The following is a 17,179-nucleotide window of genomic DNA, read 5'->3' as shown; positions in this document are numbered from 1 at the left end:
GGGGGGCATCGCCCCCACCCCTGCCCCCTGGGTGGAAGGGAAGCTGAGGTCAAGGGTGGGTACGTCTCGCTCCACATGTTCGGCACGGGGGTGCTGCAGCCGCAGCAGGGGATGCTGGGAAGAGGGCACAGGGGGGCACAGGCTGCCTGCCCGATCGGTCCAGGCCTTCCCAAGTGCACGTGGGGTGCCTCTGGGCCAGCTGACGCCCACACACCTCCACGCGCTTCAGTCACCCCGCCCCCCGACATTGGGTGTACCATGACCTTGGCCCCGGGGGACAGCTGGAGTGAGAGACCATTCATCCCAGACACCCAGGGCCAGTGCTGGGCTCCCTGCCACGCCCCCAGCCAGCCAGCCGGGCAGCAGCAGCCTCGGCCGCCGCCGAACCTCAGACCCCTGCTTCCCCCTCCTGAGGCCTGCCCCCCACCCGCGGGCCACGGCCTGGCTCGGCAGCGCCGTGCGGAGGTGGAGGCAGGAGACACGTCCAGTACACTGCACATCGGCAGCCTTGGGGCCTGAATGCCCCCAGGGTGTCACTGCCCCTCTCCAGGCCCCAATTCCCCTCGCTGCCCTCTGGCTTGGGCACTTTCCAGACTCCGCATTATGGCCAGGCTTCCAGAGAGTCTCTACCAGGCCCGGGATTTGGAGGCAAGGGGCCCGGGCCCCCCGGGGACCACGGGGACAAAGCGAGACATCACTACAGCCCTTTTTTGGTCTCAGCTTCCAGTGGGGCAGCAGGGATACGGCTTCTGAGCTCTTCAAGGTGCGGGGAGGCGGGGGGTGAGCCTGCGCACCCAGCTCCACAGCCACCCCACCCCTGGAGGAAGCAGGTGGCTGGCCAGGCGCACCCACGGGGTCTTCACACAGTGCCAGCCTGGCAAACAGAGGGCACCCCTGCCCCATCACCACCTAAGCACGGGGCTACCCTGCCCTCCCCTGGCGGGAGCTGCCAAGTGACCTGAGCCCAAGGAAAGCCCTTGCTCTGTCTGTAGCCCTGAGGACACCTGAGGTCAGATCTGCACATCCCTGTGTCCCGCCCCCCACCCCCAGGAGCTGGGGAGGCCACAGGTGGGGCCCCGGGAGGGCTGGCCCTGGGGTGGCCACACCAGCTGCCGACACTTGGGGCCTGAGGATTGAGGAGGTGGTGTGTGGGGTCACAAAGAACGCAGAAAGAGGAGAGATACCCCCCCAAGGTCACCCGGTTCCTAGGCGGGGAGGGTGGGGCAGCCCAAGCCCCACCTTGGCCAGCCCTGTGCCCTGGACGCGTGTCCCCTGGTCAGCAAGGACCCCTCTGTGGTCAGACCTTCTCCAAACAGAGAGCAAGAGGGAGCCTCCCCTCCCCTCCGCCCCCATCTGGCTCGGGTGTATCTCCCTTGAGCGGACAAAGAAACTACTGCGCCCCCGGGACACAGGGACGTCCAGCCCAGATGCCCCACCACCTTGAACACCTCACACAGACACACAGACCCGTCCTGCCTCCCCAGCCCCTGCCCTGCTCCGGGATGCCAGCTGGCAACTCACCACCGCCGGATGGACCTGCTGGGACCCAGACCCACTGTGTGCAGCTTCCCGTCCACAGTCCCCGTGGGGAATCTGTCCTGACACCTGTATGGACCCCCCAAGTTCCCCCGCCCCAGGATGTCCCCGGTCCTCCACTCCCTGCAGAAGCCCAAACACCCTCGCGGGCCGCGGGCTGCAGGCTGCTCAAGCAGGTGGGAGGCCCGGCCTCGCCAGCCACGTGACCTCAGCCGGGCCGCATCACTCCCCCATCTTCAAATGCCGTGTTGCAAACCCAACTTTTCCAACTACCCGTTCTTTTCTGGGCGCCCGGACTGGGGCCCTCCTGAGCAAGTGGTCAGAGCACGACGTGGCCCATGCCATCGCTCACCTGTCTTCTATCCCGGTGGCCACACTTCCTGTCCTCTTTGAGGGGCTTGCAGAAGGGCCCCTGTGCTGTCCCACCCATTAAGGTCCATTGACCTTCTGCCCCACCTGCTGTCCCACTTCCCCGCCCCAGCAACCCCAGAGTCTGAGGCCTAGCCTCCCAAACTCGGGAGGATCACGGACTGGACCCTGGGACCAAACCAGAAACCTGCACCAGCCATCCACACACTGGGACATGGGACAGCAAACCCCAAGAGCCGGGGACAAGGAGAGCACCAGGGTCTGCAGGGGGAGTGGGGCAAATCCTTTCTGGCCTCGGTCCCATGCTCTGTGCAAGAGGGGCCAGTCCTGCCCTGCCCACCTAGACCCTAAGTTCGTGGGACCCCGAGAAGCCTAGCCAGCCCCCACACCAGAAAACACCTGTGGGGGCCCGCTGCTTCCCTGGGGGGTGGGGGCTTCAGAAATGAGGTCTTCCCCCAGCACACTGACATTAAAAACCCTTTAATCTTGGGGTTTCTTTAAATAACACAGAAACATTGCAGCTTTCCCGTTGCAGCTGTAAGGCAGAGATCAGCGTGGGGGGCAGGCAAGGAATCGGGGGGCATCCCTGCACTCCTGGCTCCAGCTGGCGGCGGGGTTCCAGGACAGGGTGGAAGGAGGCAGCTCTGGGGCCCCGGCAGCTCTGACCTACACCATGGGGCCCCAGACTGGCTTCACCCACAGGGTGGGGCCGAACTCCCACCCCCCACAGCCCACGCGCCAAGGGTCCTGGGCCTCCCACTTTTCCCGTCACATCCACCCTGAGGGCAGAGCTGTGCCAGGGCATCTGAGTCACCCCCATCCCGTGCCCAGCACAGTATGGGGGAGGGGGACATCAGTAATGGGCGGAGGGGGAGGCCTGAGCGGGCTGGGGCGGTGCTGGGCCGACAGGGCCGGTCGTGGACCGCTCCAGCTGGGAGACGTGGGCCTGGCGGGTCCATCCCGCACCCTCTGGCCCTGGCAGGCAGGGACCGGCAGGCAAGCGCCCCCACGTTGAGGCTGGCGGGCAGGGTGTGGTGGTCATTGGTCCTTGACGACATCACTGAGGCCGCTCTCAGCCCTGAGCAGCTGGCTGCTGGCCTCGTTGTAGGCAATCCAGTGCCGTAGGTCCTCTGGGAGCTCGGGGGGCTCCACCTGCAGGGCGACAGGGGGACATTCCCATGGCCCCGCTGTCCGGGGGACAAGCAGGGGTGCAGGGAGGGGTGACATTCCCACGGCCCCGCTGCCCCGGGGACGAGCAGGGGTGCAGGGAGGGGTGACATTCCCACGGCCCCGCTGCCCCGGGGACGAGCAGGGGTGCAGGGAGGGGCGACATTCCCACGGCCCCGCTGCCCCGGGGACGAGCAGGGGTGCAGGGAGGGGTGGCCAGCCAGGGCGCGGCCTTCACACCTCTGGGCCTCTGCTCACGCTGTTCCCCCTGGAACGTGTCCTCCGCCTCCCCTTGCAGGTGGCCCTCCCTGAGGCCCCCCGTGCCATTCATCCTCCTGTCTCGAGACACCATCCTCCTTCCTCAGGCCTGTCTCCCCAACAGGGCCACATCGGAGCCGTCCGTGTGTCCCCAGAACCCAGGCAAAGCCCTCTGAGGACAGCTGGCTGGAGAGGGGTGACGGGTGACCCGGAGCAGCCAGAGGCCTCAGGAGTCTGGAGCAGGGCAGTGGAAGGGTGGCTGTCAGCCACCCTCTGCTGGGAAAGTGCTGGACGGGGGCTGCCGTGAACCTCTCTTCTCCAGCGCACCACGAGAAGCTGGACCAGAAGCTCTGGGCCCACTGCTGCGATCCCCCCGCCCCCCCTCCACCCCCATGCAGCCAGCCATCATGGGGAGGCAAGAGGCTGCCGGGCCAGGCCTGAGAGGTCACAGGCCTCGGGGACGGGCTTGGGGTGTTCCCGGGGGAAAGGGGACAAGTAGAGTGGCAGCCCTGGCCTCCCCCGGAGTGAGGGGAGCTCTGCTCAATGTCCAGGCTTTTGGGATCACTCTCCTCCCAGCCAGCGGTGGCGAAACCGGACTTGGAGCATTTCAGCCCAGACACTGGGCTCAGACTGCCCCCTGTAGGCTCTGCCTGGGGCCCACCTCACCTAGCCTAGGCACCTGGGTTCCTCCTGGCCATGCCCTGGCCCTCCCATCTGTGGCTGGGCATCCTTGGGCACACCTGCTGAGCCTCGCTATTGGCTCTCTTGGAAGTCGCTTCCAGCCCCCACCGGCCACCCGGCACCCTCTGTTGTAGCAGAGACTCCCTCTTTTAGTCCCAACTCTCAGTCCCTCGACTTAAAGCCTCCGTGACCAGAGACTCCCCACGCCGGCCTCCTTACATGTGAAAGGGCGTATGGAGCATCTCTGTCCCTATGGGGTGGGGGACACCCAGGACCTTTGGGGGGTGTCCAGAGACAGAAAACCAGGGAGCTATGCCCATGGCCTCTGTGAGCCTCAGTTTCCCCACCTCCAGTATGGGGGAAAGACCACGCTCTCACGATTAACATGAGACCGTGTCCCCCCTTGTTCAGGAGGCACCTGTTCAAAGCCAGAGAGGGCAGCGCCCTCGTTTAGAGCACCCAGGGGTTGGGGCAGGCCCTGGCTTTGGCACGGAAGCTCCTGAGGCAAGTTTTCGGGACGCCGCCTCAGGCCGGAGCCTGCCCTGGAAACCATTCCGGCGGTGGCGCGCTGCCGTCCCCAGGGCTGCCGTCCCCAGGGCCTCGTTGCCACGCCGCGGTAGCCAGGCTGGGCTGTGCTGGAAGGAGCAGGCCCTGGGGAGGGTCCTTTAGCCCCACACGGGCACTGCGGCCCTCTCGCCAACTGGAAAAGGCAGAAGGGCTTGCAGCTCTGTGAGTTCAGTCCCCCAACCCCAAACCCAGGTGGTGGTGACCCAAGCCCTCAGCTCCAAGCTGTGTGCAAAGGGCGGGGGAGGGGGTGTCCTCGGGTCCTTGGGAACTCCCAGTAACCTCTCACGGACACCATCCCGCCTGTTGAGAACCAAGGACCAGAGAAGGTGGCTACACACTCCGAGCCACACAGCAGCATCAGGACTTAGATCCCCGGGAGAGGCCTGGTCAGGGCTTCCCCGTTGGCGGAAAAGCGGGAGGTACCGCATGGGGTGGCATGGAGTCCTGAGAGGCGAGCTTAAGAAGTGGCGGGCGGGGAGCACGCTAAGAACGTGTATGAAGAGTGGATTCAGGGACCCTGGGAGCTCCCAGGGAGAATGGCCATCAGTGAAGTGAGGCCCTGGGTCCAAAAGTAAGGGCTGGAGTGTGGCACTCAGCGGGACAGGAGCACCCCAAGGGGGTGGCCTTCCCTAGAGGAGGGGGCAGGGACCAGGAACCCTCAGGGCCCCGCGGAGGGTGTGCACCCGGGCCCGGGGAGGGGGGAAGAAGGTGCTCACCCTGTGTTTGCACAGGTGCTGCACGACGCGCTCCGGCGAGGTGCCCAGCACATGCTGGCGGGAGCGCAGGAGCGCGCACACGAAGCCATCGCGCAGGCTGATGAAGCGCGCCTCCAGGTAAAACGCTCGGTCGTCCCAGCCCAGCAGGCGGGTGCGCACCTCGAAGGGCTCGAACAGGCGCAGCGAGCGGCGATAGCGCGCGCACGAGGCGGCCAGCACGGCGCGGGCCCCGAGCGCGCGCAGCGCCCCCAGCACCCCGCAGCGGGTCAGGTGCGCGGCGCGCGCCACGTCGGCCTCGCGCAAGTAGCGCGCGTTGTTCATGTGCAGCAGCAGGTCCAAGTCCGAGGGCAGCACGCGGCCCGCGTAGCGTTGCTCGGCCAGCAGGTCGCGGACGCGCGGCTGCAGCAGGCGCGCGCGCAGCACGGCGCACGGCACGCGCACCAAGTACCAACCGTCCAGCAGCGCGAAGTAGACGAGCGCCAGGACCAGCGGCGCCACGAGCAGCCCCAGCATCTCCGCGGCAGGCGCGGGGTGCGGCGGAACCCGCGGCGCCGGTGCCGACCGGGGCGCGCTGCGCTGGAGTCCGCCGCGCCGGTGCCCGCGCCCCGCCTCGCCCGCTCGCCGGAACCGGCGAGAGCCGAGCTACCGGAGCGAACCACCTCGCGAAGCCGGCTGGGGAGGGACGCGCCGGAGGCGGCTGGTGCCGCAGGCCAGGGCCCCGCCCTCCCCGCGCCAGCATCCCCCCCCCCCCCGGCGCCCTCAGTGGTCCGTCCCCCGCCATGTCCGCGCGCCTCCCGCCCTGCTTTCGCTTTCGCTGCGCGCCGCGCCACAGCGGCATCTGGCGGTCGCGGCCCGCGATGCAGGCGCAGGAGAGGGCGAGCTGGTCCGCGGCGTCTCCCCACCCAGCTCGCTGCGAGCCCTCTTGTCTCTCCCCAGCCGTCGAAGATTCGGTCCCTGATCTGAGCAGAGGCAAAGGCTCCAGTACCTCCCGGCCCAAGTTGCAGGACTTTGCAAAAGAAGTGGACGCCGCCGTCCGCAGCGGCACTGCTTCAAGACTGTCCTGGAAACCGACCCTCCGACGCTCCAAAACATCCAGGGGCTCTCCACCTTTGCAGGGCGCCCCAGCCCCAGCGCGCATGCGGCCGATTGAGGGCGCATCACAGTCTGGCCCCTAAGCCTTTTCAGTCCCAGCTGGTAACCTCATTACCCCCACCAGCACCACTCCCACCCCCAGGTCCTGGTAATCTCAAACTCATTCCCAAGCATTCCCATCCTTGGCCCGTTCAGAAAGGGAGCATTTAACACCCGCAATGGGGGGAGAGGACTCTGCAAATGTAAAGGGCTCGACAGGGGCCTCATAGGTGTCACGAGCACATGGGATGCGGACCCAGCAGTGTGCAGCAGGCACTCCAGCGTCCTCTCTGTCCCCTTCTCGGCAACACTGGGCAGGAAAGCCCGGAAGAGGTCCACCCAGCTTTCCCAGCCCGCCCCCAGCTTGCCAGTGACCTGGGAGGCCACCTCCTTAGGTCCGCACTGGGGCCCTGGAGAGGTGGAGGCGGCTCTGAGAACAGCACCCCCCAGCGGCCGCACTGAGAGGGCTTTGGTCCGGTCCACACGGGCCGGGCTCTGGTCGACCGCCAGTGCCACAATGGCAGGTGGCTTCCCTTCCCTCGGGCACCATCGGGGCAGAATTCTTTGCTTTTCTGGCTTTGCTTCTGGGGCCAGTAGTTGGGCAGAATGGGATCTGGGTTTTCCTGGGTCCTTGGATCTGCTTGGATACTCCGCGGACAGGAAGTTCATTCTCAGGGCGGACCCAGCTGCCCCAGGAAAGCCTGGGGGTAGGAAAGGCCTTCCCCACGCATTGTTCAGCCTTGTCCCTGCCCTGGCTCAGCTCCACACCATCTGTCCCTGAGGCGGGACAGCTTCTCGGGATGAAGGTGTCCTTCGAGCCCCCTTGGCAGCTGCTCTGTGAATGCAGCCTGGTCACCCCCCTTGTCCCACCCCCACAGCGGGGGCCTGCTTCTAGAAGCCTGTTCTGGAAATGTCAGTGAAGGTTGGTAAACAATAGAATGGGGGGGTGGGGGATGCTTACAAGACCCCTGCCCCCATCCTCTGACAGCCGGGGCTCCCTCTGCCAGGGACCCTCCCCTTCCATGTTCCCCTTCCCTGACCCCCAGACAGTCTAGATGCCCAGAACCCTGGTCTCACTGTGCCTTTACGCACGCTCGATTATGTCAGCAGGGACTGCCATCTCCCCGCTGGACCCCGAGGCCAGGAGGTCGCTTTGATGGCCCAAACCCAGGGCCAGCACAATCGATGCCGGCCAGGGGCTCCCCAGGAACCAACTTCTTCTTAGCCGCCCACGTCCGGCTGCATCAGCACCAGATGCGGGCGTGCTGTGGTGGTCATGGCAGACTGCTGGGGGTCTCGGGCAGGTCAGGGACTCCTGGGCATCAGACCTGGAACCCCTCTGCTCTGGCTTCGTATCTGAGAGGCAAAGAGGGAGGAGGGGCTGGGAGACAGCTGACAAAGGTGGGGCCCCCACTCCCCCGCTGCCAGAGGGTCTGACATGTGACCCCTGCGCCCCCTCCAGTAGAGCCCCTGCTGCACCCCAAGTCCAGCCAGGGAGGAGCAGGGCTCACAGAGCAGCGCCCAGGCCGCTGACAGACACCGCGCCCTGCCCACCCAGTACTGTCTTTACAGACACCTGAGTGGTCGAGGGTGGAGACATCAGCAACCCGGGCTGGGGGCGTCAATCCCAGCCCGAGAGGGGCCAGGCAGACGGGCCTGGGACTGGCGTTCCGGGGAAGGGAGGGCTGCGCCAGACCACCTCCAGCCTGGGGCTGAGTGTGCTGCTAGGGTCAGAGATGACGGCTCCGGGAACGCCCTTGGAGGCCTGACCTAGGTGACCGAGCGCACAGGGGAGGATGGCTAGGCGCCAGCTGTGTGGCCTCAGGTCAGTTCCTTCACGTCTCTGTGCCCTGCCTCACCGGGTGGTGGTGAGAATCGATGAGTGATTGCACGGGAGACCCATGAGAGCGCACCTGGCCTCTGGTATATTATCTCCTACTGTGACAGCCGCAGAAGGCTCGGACAGTGTCCCTAACACGGAGAGTGCTCGGGAAGTGGCACCTTTTTTTTTTTTAATGTTTTTTATCTAATTTTGAGAAAGAGAGAGAAAGAGACAGAGGGCAAGCAGGGGAGGGGCAGAGAGAGAGGGAGACACAGAATCCAAAGCAGGCTCCAGGCTCCGAGCTGTCGGCACAGAGCCCGACGCGGGGCTCGAACCCACGAACTGCGAGATCATGACCTGAGCAGAAGTCGGACGCTTAACCGACTGAGCCCCCCGGGGGGCCCCTTGGGAAATGGCATCTTAAAAACTAACGTAAGTCTGTCTGTCCAGGGGACCACCTCAGCCACAGGTGCAGCCGTGAGGGTCTCTGTTCCTTACTATGGAAAGATACATGTTTATTTATTTATTTATTTATTTTTTCAATGTTTGTTTATTTTTGGGACAGCGAGAGACAGAGCACGAACGGGGGAGGGGCAGAGAGAGGGAGACACAGAATCGGAAACAGGCTCCAGGCTCTGAGCCATCAGCCCAGAGCCCGACGCGGGGCTCGAACTCACAGATCGCGAGATCGTGACCTGACTGAAGTCGGACGCTTAACCGACTGCGCCACCCAGGCGCCCCAGGAAAGATACATGTTTAGAAAGCAGTTTGTCGGGGAGCGTGCGAAGCATGACCCGGGCACAGATTCACAGTGTGCATCTGTGCGTGTTTGCACGCGACGCGTCATGAAGATGGAAAACGGTGACCCACGTAATCCTAGGGTTTGGGGAGCCGAGTCCTGTATGCTTTTCTTTCTCGCCGTTCCCTAGTTTGCGAAGATGAGGCGGTGTGGGGAGAGGGAGGTGGGGGTCCCGGCCAGACCCTGCCGTGGGCCCGCAGCTGAGGGGCCCTGGGCCTCTGCAGGTGGACCTCCTGCCGTCCCCACCCAGGGGAGCAGGAGGAGGCCCCAACGCGCTGCATGTGCGGAGGGACTCCTGCCCTTCCCTCTGTCCTGGAGTGAGGGAGGGGCAAGGCTGGCCCCCTCGGGCTCTCAGTTTGAGGCCACACGAACTTGGGAATGGCTCAGGAGGTCAGAGGAGTCGCCGGTCCGGGGAACGGAGGACCCAGCGAGGTCTCCCACTTCTCAGGGCCCGCCGTCCCTCTCCCCTCACCTGGCCCAAATATTTCAAACCCAGAAGCCCGGGACAGGGTCTGGGGGGCCGGGGCACTGCCTCACTTCCCGGAGCCTCACCCCGGAGGAGGACCCCTGCCTGAGGGTGTGGCTGACGTGTGGGTCGCCGTGGGCTCCCTTCCCTGCTCGGTGGACGGAGGCCTGTCCCTCCGGACTTCCAGGCCCTGCCGTGGCCCCGGTCACACTGGTGTTTGAGATCCTCTCTGTACTTTATTCCTTTTCGAGCTCCACCTGCTAACATGGCACATATTTCTGTATTTACCCTGTTCACCTGACCCCCCCCCCCGTCCGGTAAGCTCGGTGAGCGGGGGTGGCTCTAGGGCATGGAGGGAGGTTGGGGAAAATGCATCCCAGCGTGGGAGACCGCTGATTCTGGCGTGCCTGGAACAGCGCCTGGAACGTAGTAGGCGCTCCACAACCACTGGCAGGACAGATGCACCAGTGTCCTCTACGGTCACCTGGCCAAGGTGGACAAGCCCAAACTCCAGCCCGGGCCAGACCCTCATGGGCCTGAAGCTCTGCCTGAGCCCCCCCCCCCCCCGTCCCGACCCAGTTCTATGGTGCCCTCTCAGGAAACAAAGCCCCAGCCCTGGACCCTGGACCCTGGACCCTGGATCCTGGACCCTGGACCGGAGCCAAGCCAGGTCTATGTGCTGAGCGTGCCTGGGGCCCCAGAGGGACGGGCGTGGGAGAGGCCAGAGCCTGCGCGGAGCCGGATCTGAGCTGGGCCCTGGAGGCGAGGAAGAAGTGGGGAGGACCAGCACTGGAGGTCACTCGGGACGTGCACGGGGAGACTCTGGGCCTCTGGCCTGGACTTGTTGGTCAGTGTGGCCCTGCCCCAGCCCACCCCAGAGCTCCAGAAGCCGGGCTCTAATCCTGCCTCACCCACCACTCAGTAGGGGTCTTGGCCAGAAGCGCCCCCCTGTGCAGGTTCCCGCCCTGGCTCCGCTCACACAGCCCACCCCACGTGGCCGACAGGTCCTGGCGCTGGAGCCCCCAGGGGCAGGGAGGCAGCCCCTGTGTTTCCCAAGGGGCTTTCTCAGGAATTGAAAAGGCGAGGTGGGGACCCTAGGCTCACAAGCACTGTGAAAGGAACCCCGCTCCCGGACAGGAGGGACCTGAGGTCAGGGGGCAGGGGGCAGCTTCGCTGGGGACCCTTTTGCATAGTTTGAATTTTTCACCGTGGGTGTGGAGAACTTACAGCGGACAAAACAAAACATTTAGGAAACAGGCAGAGGGAAAGGACGGGGCGGGGACGCCGAGGGGGCCTCACACAGTAGCAGCCCCTCCCACCCAGAAACCGCTGAGTCTTGTGGATCCTCAACGCTCGCAGCAGAGGGGGGTCCCAGTAAGTATCTGAGGCTCAGAGAGGTCGAGTGATCTGAGTGAGGCCACACAGCAAGAGACGGGGTCCCCAGGGATGCCACCCTACCTTCTGCAGCTGTGTCCTCCCTTCCCGGTATGTGACATCTGTTTCTGCCCAGGCTTGGGCTCCACCCCATGTGGCTGGCTACGGACATGGCCACAGCCCACGGATGTGGGTCCAGGTGGCATCCAACACAGCCCTGGACCCCAACCCTGACTCCCACCCGGGGGCGCGCGAGAACAGAGCTGTCTGCAGCTAAGTCAATGAGACTTTATTAAGGGCCTACTGGGTGCAGGGGTTACTGCTCCAGGACTCCCAGGGACATTGGGAGCTGAACCCCCTCCACACCCCATCTCTTGGGGCTCCCAGGACCTCTCACTCCCTGCCCCTAATTCTACTCAGTACATTTCATCTCAGCCTTTGTGGGGCCCTCCTGAGTGCCTGTTCCTTGCTGGTTACAGGTGACCCTATGAGTGGGACATGGCTCAGCAGGTAGAGGTGGAGGGAGTGGTCAGGGAAGGCTTCCTGGAGGAAGAGTATGCCTAAGCGAGGATTAAGGAGTGGGTTGGAATGTGGGGGTTGTGTGGGCCGTGTGCAGGCTGTCGCACATCAATACAGCCCAGCCTGCTGGGCAGTGGGAGCTGGGCAGGAGTCCTAGGGAGCCATGGAAGGCTAGAAAGGGCAGAGGGGCATGGCCCGACCCGAGTTAGGGTCCAGGAGGGGCCTCGACTGGACCAGGTGTGTACGAAGAGTGCCCTGGGGCCCCTGGGACACAGTGGGGTCCTCCTGCCTCCTACATCCGGCTAGGGCCCCAGAGCAGCAGGCCACCGAGAGCAGTGAGCAGCGCCACGGTGACAAGAGCTGGCTGCAGGGCATGGGCCCCGTTGGCATTGCACAGGTCACTGGAGCAACACGTGATGTTCTTCTTGCCCAAGTAGTAGTTCTGGGAGTCATCCACACAGTGCGAGGTGCAGCCCTTGCTAATGACGGTCAGGAAGCCAACAGCACCTGGGGGTGGGGGCCGCTCAGCTAGGGCTGGGTCCCGGGTGTTCGCCCACCCGGCCTTGTCCCAGCTCCCACGGCCCTCTTCCTGTCCTGACTCTGAAACTCTGGAGTCATCCCGGGTGACTGCCTCAAGACTGCCAGCAGTGCGAGGGCAGGCGCTTGGGCTCATCTGTATCCACATGCCCAAGGCAGCCAGACCTTCTGCTGGGCACTAGACATGCCTAATGAATGGGTGAATGCAGGGATGGATGGATGGATGGATGGATGGATGATGGATGTGTAGGTGATACAGGGGGTGGATGGATGGATGGATGGATGGATGATGGATGGATGATGGATGGATAGGAGATACAGGGGGATGGATGGGTGGATGGATGGATGGATGGATGGATGAATGGATGGATGGATGATGGATGGGTAGGTGATACAGGGGGATGGGTGGATGGATGGATGGATGGATGGATGATGGATGGATAGGAGATACAGGGGGATGGATGGATGGATGGATGATGGATGGATAGGAGATACAGGGGGATGGATGGATGGGTGGATGGATGGATGGGTGGGTGGATGGATGGATGATGGATGTGTAGGTGATACAGGGGGATGGATGGATGGATGGATGGATGGATGATGGATGGATGATGGATGGATAGGAGATACAGGGGGATGGATGGGTGGATGGGTGGATGGATGGATGGATGGATGAATGGATGGATGGATGATGGATGGGTAGGTGATACAGGGGGATGGGTGGATGGATGGATGGATGGATGGATGGATGGATGATGGATGGATAGGAGATACAGGGGGATGGATGGATGGATGGATGATGGATAGATAGGAGATACAGGGGGATGGATGGATGGATGGATGGATGGATGGATGATGGATGGGTAGGTGATACAGGGGGATGGGTGGATGGATGGATGGATGGATGGATGGATGGGTGGATGGATGGATGGGTGGATGGATGGATGGATGGATGATGGATGGATAGGAGATACAGGGGGATGGATGGATGGGTGGATGGATGGATGGGTGGGTGGATGGATGGATGATGGATGTGTAGGTGATACAGGGGGATGGATGGATGGATGATGGATGGATGGATGATGGATGGATAGGAGATACAGGGGGATGGATGGGTGGATGGATGGATGGATGGATGGATGAATGGATGGATGGATGATGGATAGATAGGAGATACAGGGGGATGGATGGATGGATGGATGGATGGATGGATGGATGGATGATGGATGGGTAGGTGATACAGGGGGATGGGTGGATGGATGGATGGATGGATGGATGGGTGGATGGATGGATGGATGATGGATGGATAGGAGATACAGGGGGATGGATGGATGGATGGATGGATGGATGGATGGATGAATGCAGGGATGGATGGATGGGTGGGTGGATGGATGGATGATGGATGATGGATGGATAGGAGATACAGGGGGATGGATGGATGGATGGATGATGGATGGATAGGAGATACAGGGGGATGGGTGGATGGATGGATGGATGGATGGATGGGTGGATGGATGGATGGGTGGATGGATGGATGGGTGGATGGATGGATGGATGGATAGGAGATACAGGGGGATGGATGGATGGATGGATGATGGATGGATAGGAGATACAGGGGGATGGATGGATGGGTGGATGGATGGATGGGTGGGTGGATGGATGGATGGTAGATGGACAGATGAAGGATGATGGGTGGACAGACAGACAAGGGATAGGTGGGGGGGGGCGGGGGATGAACGGATGGGAGACAGAGCAGCTGTATCCACGGGTGGATAGATGAACAAGTGGCCAGGTGCACAGAGGATGAGCAGTTCAGTGGCAGAGACCTAAACCCAGGTGTTTTGAGTCCCTGCCAAGGCAGGGAAGGAGATGGCAAAAGGCAGGGCAGAGCCACAGCCAGCCCGGGGCGGGGTGGGGGGGGGGTGGGGGGGAAGCTGGGCAAGGTCACGCGGAGGACTCGGGGGGCAGCAGGGCCACTCACGGATGCGCTCGGTCCAGCATTGGGTGTCAGAGTGGGTGCAGTTCTTCACGTGCAGGCAGTTCTGGTTGCTCACCTGGGCCTCGCAGGAGTAGCACTGCAGGGCACCGCCTGGGGGGTGGGGGCGTGCTCAGAGGCTGCCCCCCCACAGAGCGGGAAGGAGCCTCGTTTTCTCGCCTGTCACACTTTCCAGGCTGCTGGGAACGTGCAAGAGCACAAGAGCCTGCCGCAAACTGGGACATCCTCACGGGGAGGGCGCTGCGCCCATCAAAGCCCACCCGGGGAGGCTCCAGGGCCCGCTTCCTGTCATGGCGTCTGGAATCCACCAGTGGTGCCCCAGCCCACCCCTCCGGGTTTTAAAGCTCTGTTAAAAAGCCTATGGTCCAAGAGGGAAGGGGGTGACGCACCCCCGGGTGGGAGCTGGCTCACCCCACTTGGCAGCCAGCCCAGCTGGGCACGGGGCAGGTGGGCGCAGGGTGGACAGACCCGCTCACGTCCTTCCGTCGCTGTCCCTAACAGCCTGCGCAAACCCCACCCAGCCTCCCAGGCCTCCCTGGTGCTGTGTGATCGGCATGGGCCCCGGGCTGGGTCCTGCTCTGTCCCTGGGAGTAGCGGCCCCGGCTGTCACACGATGTCTCCTCCGATCAAAACAATGGTGGAGCTGGGATCCAAGTCACCCAATTGCAAGCAGGCCCCGTGCTGCCAGCCCTGTGCTCGGGCACCACACACACCAGCTGACCTCCAGCAGCCTGTCGGGCCATTGTCGTGATCCCCACTCTCTAGCAGAGGAAGCTGAGGCTCTGAGAGGTTTAGCGATTACCCAGGATGGGAAGAGACCGAGCTAGGCCTGGAGTCCAGACCAGAGCAGCGAAGGCCCACACCTGCCCCCCCCGGGTGTCTCCTGTCCTTGCTGCCCACAGTGGACCCCAGGGCTGGGCCTGGGGAGGGGACCTGGGTCCTCTGAGGACAAACCTCAGCCCTCTCCCGGTTCACTCTTCCCTCCTGCCTCTGTGGCACTTCCTAACTTGAGGCTTTTTGCTCCTGTGCTTCCTCTCTACTCTGCAGGCTCTCAGTGCCTCCCTTGTCCGTCCGCCCTCCGAGCGCCAGGCCCTGCGCACAGCGGTCAGGAGAAGAGCCCCCGCGAGCCCTGCCCGCTCTGGGTGAACCATTACTCCATCCTGGCTGCACTGCGAGCCGCCCCAGAGGGGGACGCGGGCAAGGACAAAAGTCCCTTCTTCCTGCCGCCGCCTCCACTTCCTTCCACCTGACCTCCCTGCTCCCTGTCCCCCTCCTCCACCTCCTCTCTCTCTGTCCTTCCGGGTGGGTGCTCTCTCTGAGGGCCCCCCGGTCTCCCTGGATTGCCCCCACCCCAGCCCTGTTCCCGTGGCCCTGCCCCGGGCTGGGGGAGGTCTCACTTGGCTGCAGGGCCAGGCCGATGGCCAGCACGGTGAGGACGACAGCCTTCATGGTCACCAGCGGGCAGCGGTGGCGTGGACCTCGGGGTGGCTTTATATCGCTTCGGCTGGCAAGGCGGAGGCTCCACTGCCCACTGTCAACACGGACGGGCTCCCCGCGGCCAGCAAGCACCACGGGTAGATCCCAATCTCCACCCGCCCGGCCGGGCTGCACCCCGCCACTCCCTCTGTCCTCCCGTCTGCTTCCGGAAGGCAGAGCCTGCCCAGGGCAGGGGCCGCCCTCCCCACCTGTGGCCATTTCTTAGCCACCCCAGGGCGAGGCGCCAGGCTCAGCCTCTGCCCACCTCACACCAAGCGGTGAAGCCAGAGAAGGGTGTGACCGCCTTGTCCAAGGTGGAGGGCGACCTCCCTGGGCCTGTGGCGCTCCTAGGGCTCCTGGTCCCACAGGAGCGACAGACCTTGGACGGCTGCAAAGGAGAAGTGCCTCGGGAGGGGGCCGCTCTGGGAAGTGCCCCGGAGGCTTGGGGGCGGGGGGCTGGCACAGCCAAAGTGCACTGTCGTGCTGCATCGGGCTGGGTGCAGGCTCACCCCTCGTGACCTTACTTACTTCCCATACAACATGGAGCTTTAGCTGCAAGAGAGGCGGGGAGACGCAGTAGGAGGAGGAGGGGGGTGGCAGAAGGCAGGACATTGCCTGCACGCCGGACCCACTCTCCCCCTGTCTGTGTCCTGGGGTCCCACAAGGGTCCCAAGGGCTTCCCCTGGCTGGTGACCTGAGGGCGGGAGGTTCAGAGGCCAGGCCATCTCTCCTGCTGTGCCCTGACCGCGGGGTGCTCTGTGCAGTGAGTGGCTGCATCCCCATGGGCCAGCCTGCTCCCCTCCTGCTAGCCCTGCCCGGCCTGTGCTGACTGTTCTGTGCCCTCACCCCTCCAAGCCCAGGGGCCCAGTGGCTTCCTGCTGCTGTTGGCCTGGGGCCCATTCTCCGTCCCCATTGTCCCTCCAAACTTGCCCCTCCCTTTGTAAACAGTCTCCCTGTGCCCCCTTGGAATGTCCCGCAGGTGCTCACTGCCTGCTGACCCCAGTGTGTCTGGGGGGGGCGGTGAGGGGCCCCTCCCATGGGGGGAGAGGACCTTGCACTTCCTGATGCCCTCCTGGCCCAAAGACGGCATCTCTGACCTCACTTTACCATCTGACCTCATGCCCTTGGGCTCCTCCCTGGGAGGAAGCCCCAGGGTAGAGCAGGGGCTGTGCCGTGGTGCTGGCAGGTCGCTCCCGGGGATGTGTCATCTCCCAGCCCTCTGGGACAGGGACAGGGGTGGGGGTGGGGGTGGGGGTGCGAGAGCAGAGCGACCCTTCCCGGTGGGGACAGCTTCCATCCTCTCACCCTGAGTCCTGGATCAAGATGACACAGTGACATGGGCCCAGGGTGAGACCCACACCTCCCCAGCACTCGCTGCACCTCTGGGGTCTTTCCTGCCCAGCCGCCTGGCGCCCGCCAGTTTGCACGCTTTCCCCGGGAGGTGTCTCTCCTGAGGCCCAGGAATGGACAGGACCTTGCTCAAGCTCACACGGAGGTGAGCACGGTCCCCCCACTCCAGCTGCCTTCCTCCTCTTTCTGCCTGCTCCGAACTTTCTCCCTGAACACCCCCCACCCCCCGCCTCCAGCCCGCGATCCCACCAGCTCAGGTGCCTTGGAAGGTAAAGTGTTTGTGACTTCACTGCGCCTGGCCGTCTGCCTGTCTGCCCACCCCCAGCTGACCGGGACTGGGGGCGCCCCGGACTGGAGCCTTTCTTATCTGTCTCTTTTTACTCGAGGCACCCGGCACCTAGCACCAGCCTGGGAC

General features: G+C 63.9%; 2 protein-coding genes across 2 annotated transcripts; both read right to left on the bottom strand.

Annotated features, from left to right (window-relative positions):
* Positions 1-2,369: 2,369 nt before the first annotated feature.
* THEM6 (thioesterase superfamily member 6) lies at positions 2,370-5,867 on the bottom strand. Its single transcript, XM_047073831.1, has 2 exons — positions 5,295-5,867; positions 2,370-3,057 (listed from the first exon to the last, which is right to left on the bottom strand). The coding sequence occupies exons 1-2, from the start codon at positions 5,805-5,807 to the stop codon at positions 2,944-2,946; spliced, it is 627 nt and encodes a 208-aa protein (XP_046929787.1). The 5' UTR covers positions 5,808-5,867; the 3' UTR covers positions 2,370-2,943.
* A 5,830-nt stretch (positions 5,868-11,697) lies between these two features.
* Positions 11,698-15,387, bottom strand: PSCA (prostate stem cell antigen). Its single transcript, XM_047073898.1, has 3 exons — positions 15,336-15,387; positions 13,924-14,031; positions 11,698-11,912 (listed from the first exon to the last, which is right to left on the bottom strand). The coding sequence occupies exons 1-3, from the start codon at positions 15,385-15,387 to the stop codon at positions 11,698-11,700; spliced, it is 375 nt and encodes a 124-aa protein (XP_046929854.1).
* Between the last annotated feature and the right edge of the window lie 1,792 nt (positions 15,388-17,179).

The sequence above is a fragment of the Lynx rufus genome, unplaced genomic scaffold (assembly GCF_022079265.1).
Source record: "Lynx rufus isolate CCGP_SWC_20201006 ecotype Redwood Valley unplaced genomic scaffold, mLynRuf1.p SCAF_12, whole genome shotgun sequence".
Classification (NCBI taxonomy): Eukaryota; Metazoa; Chordata; class Mammalia; order Carnivora; family Felidae; genus Lynx; species Lynx rufus.
This window is presented reverse-complemented; position numbering and strand designations above follow the sequence as displayed.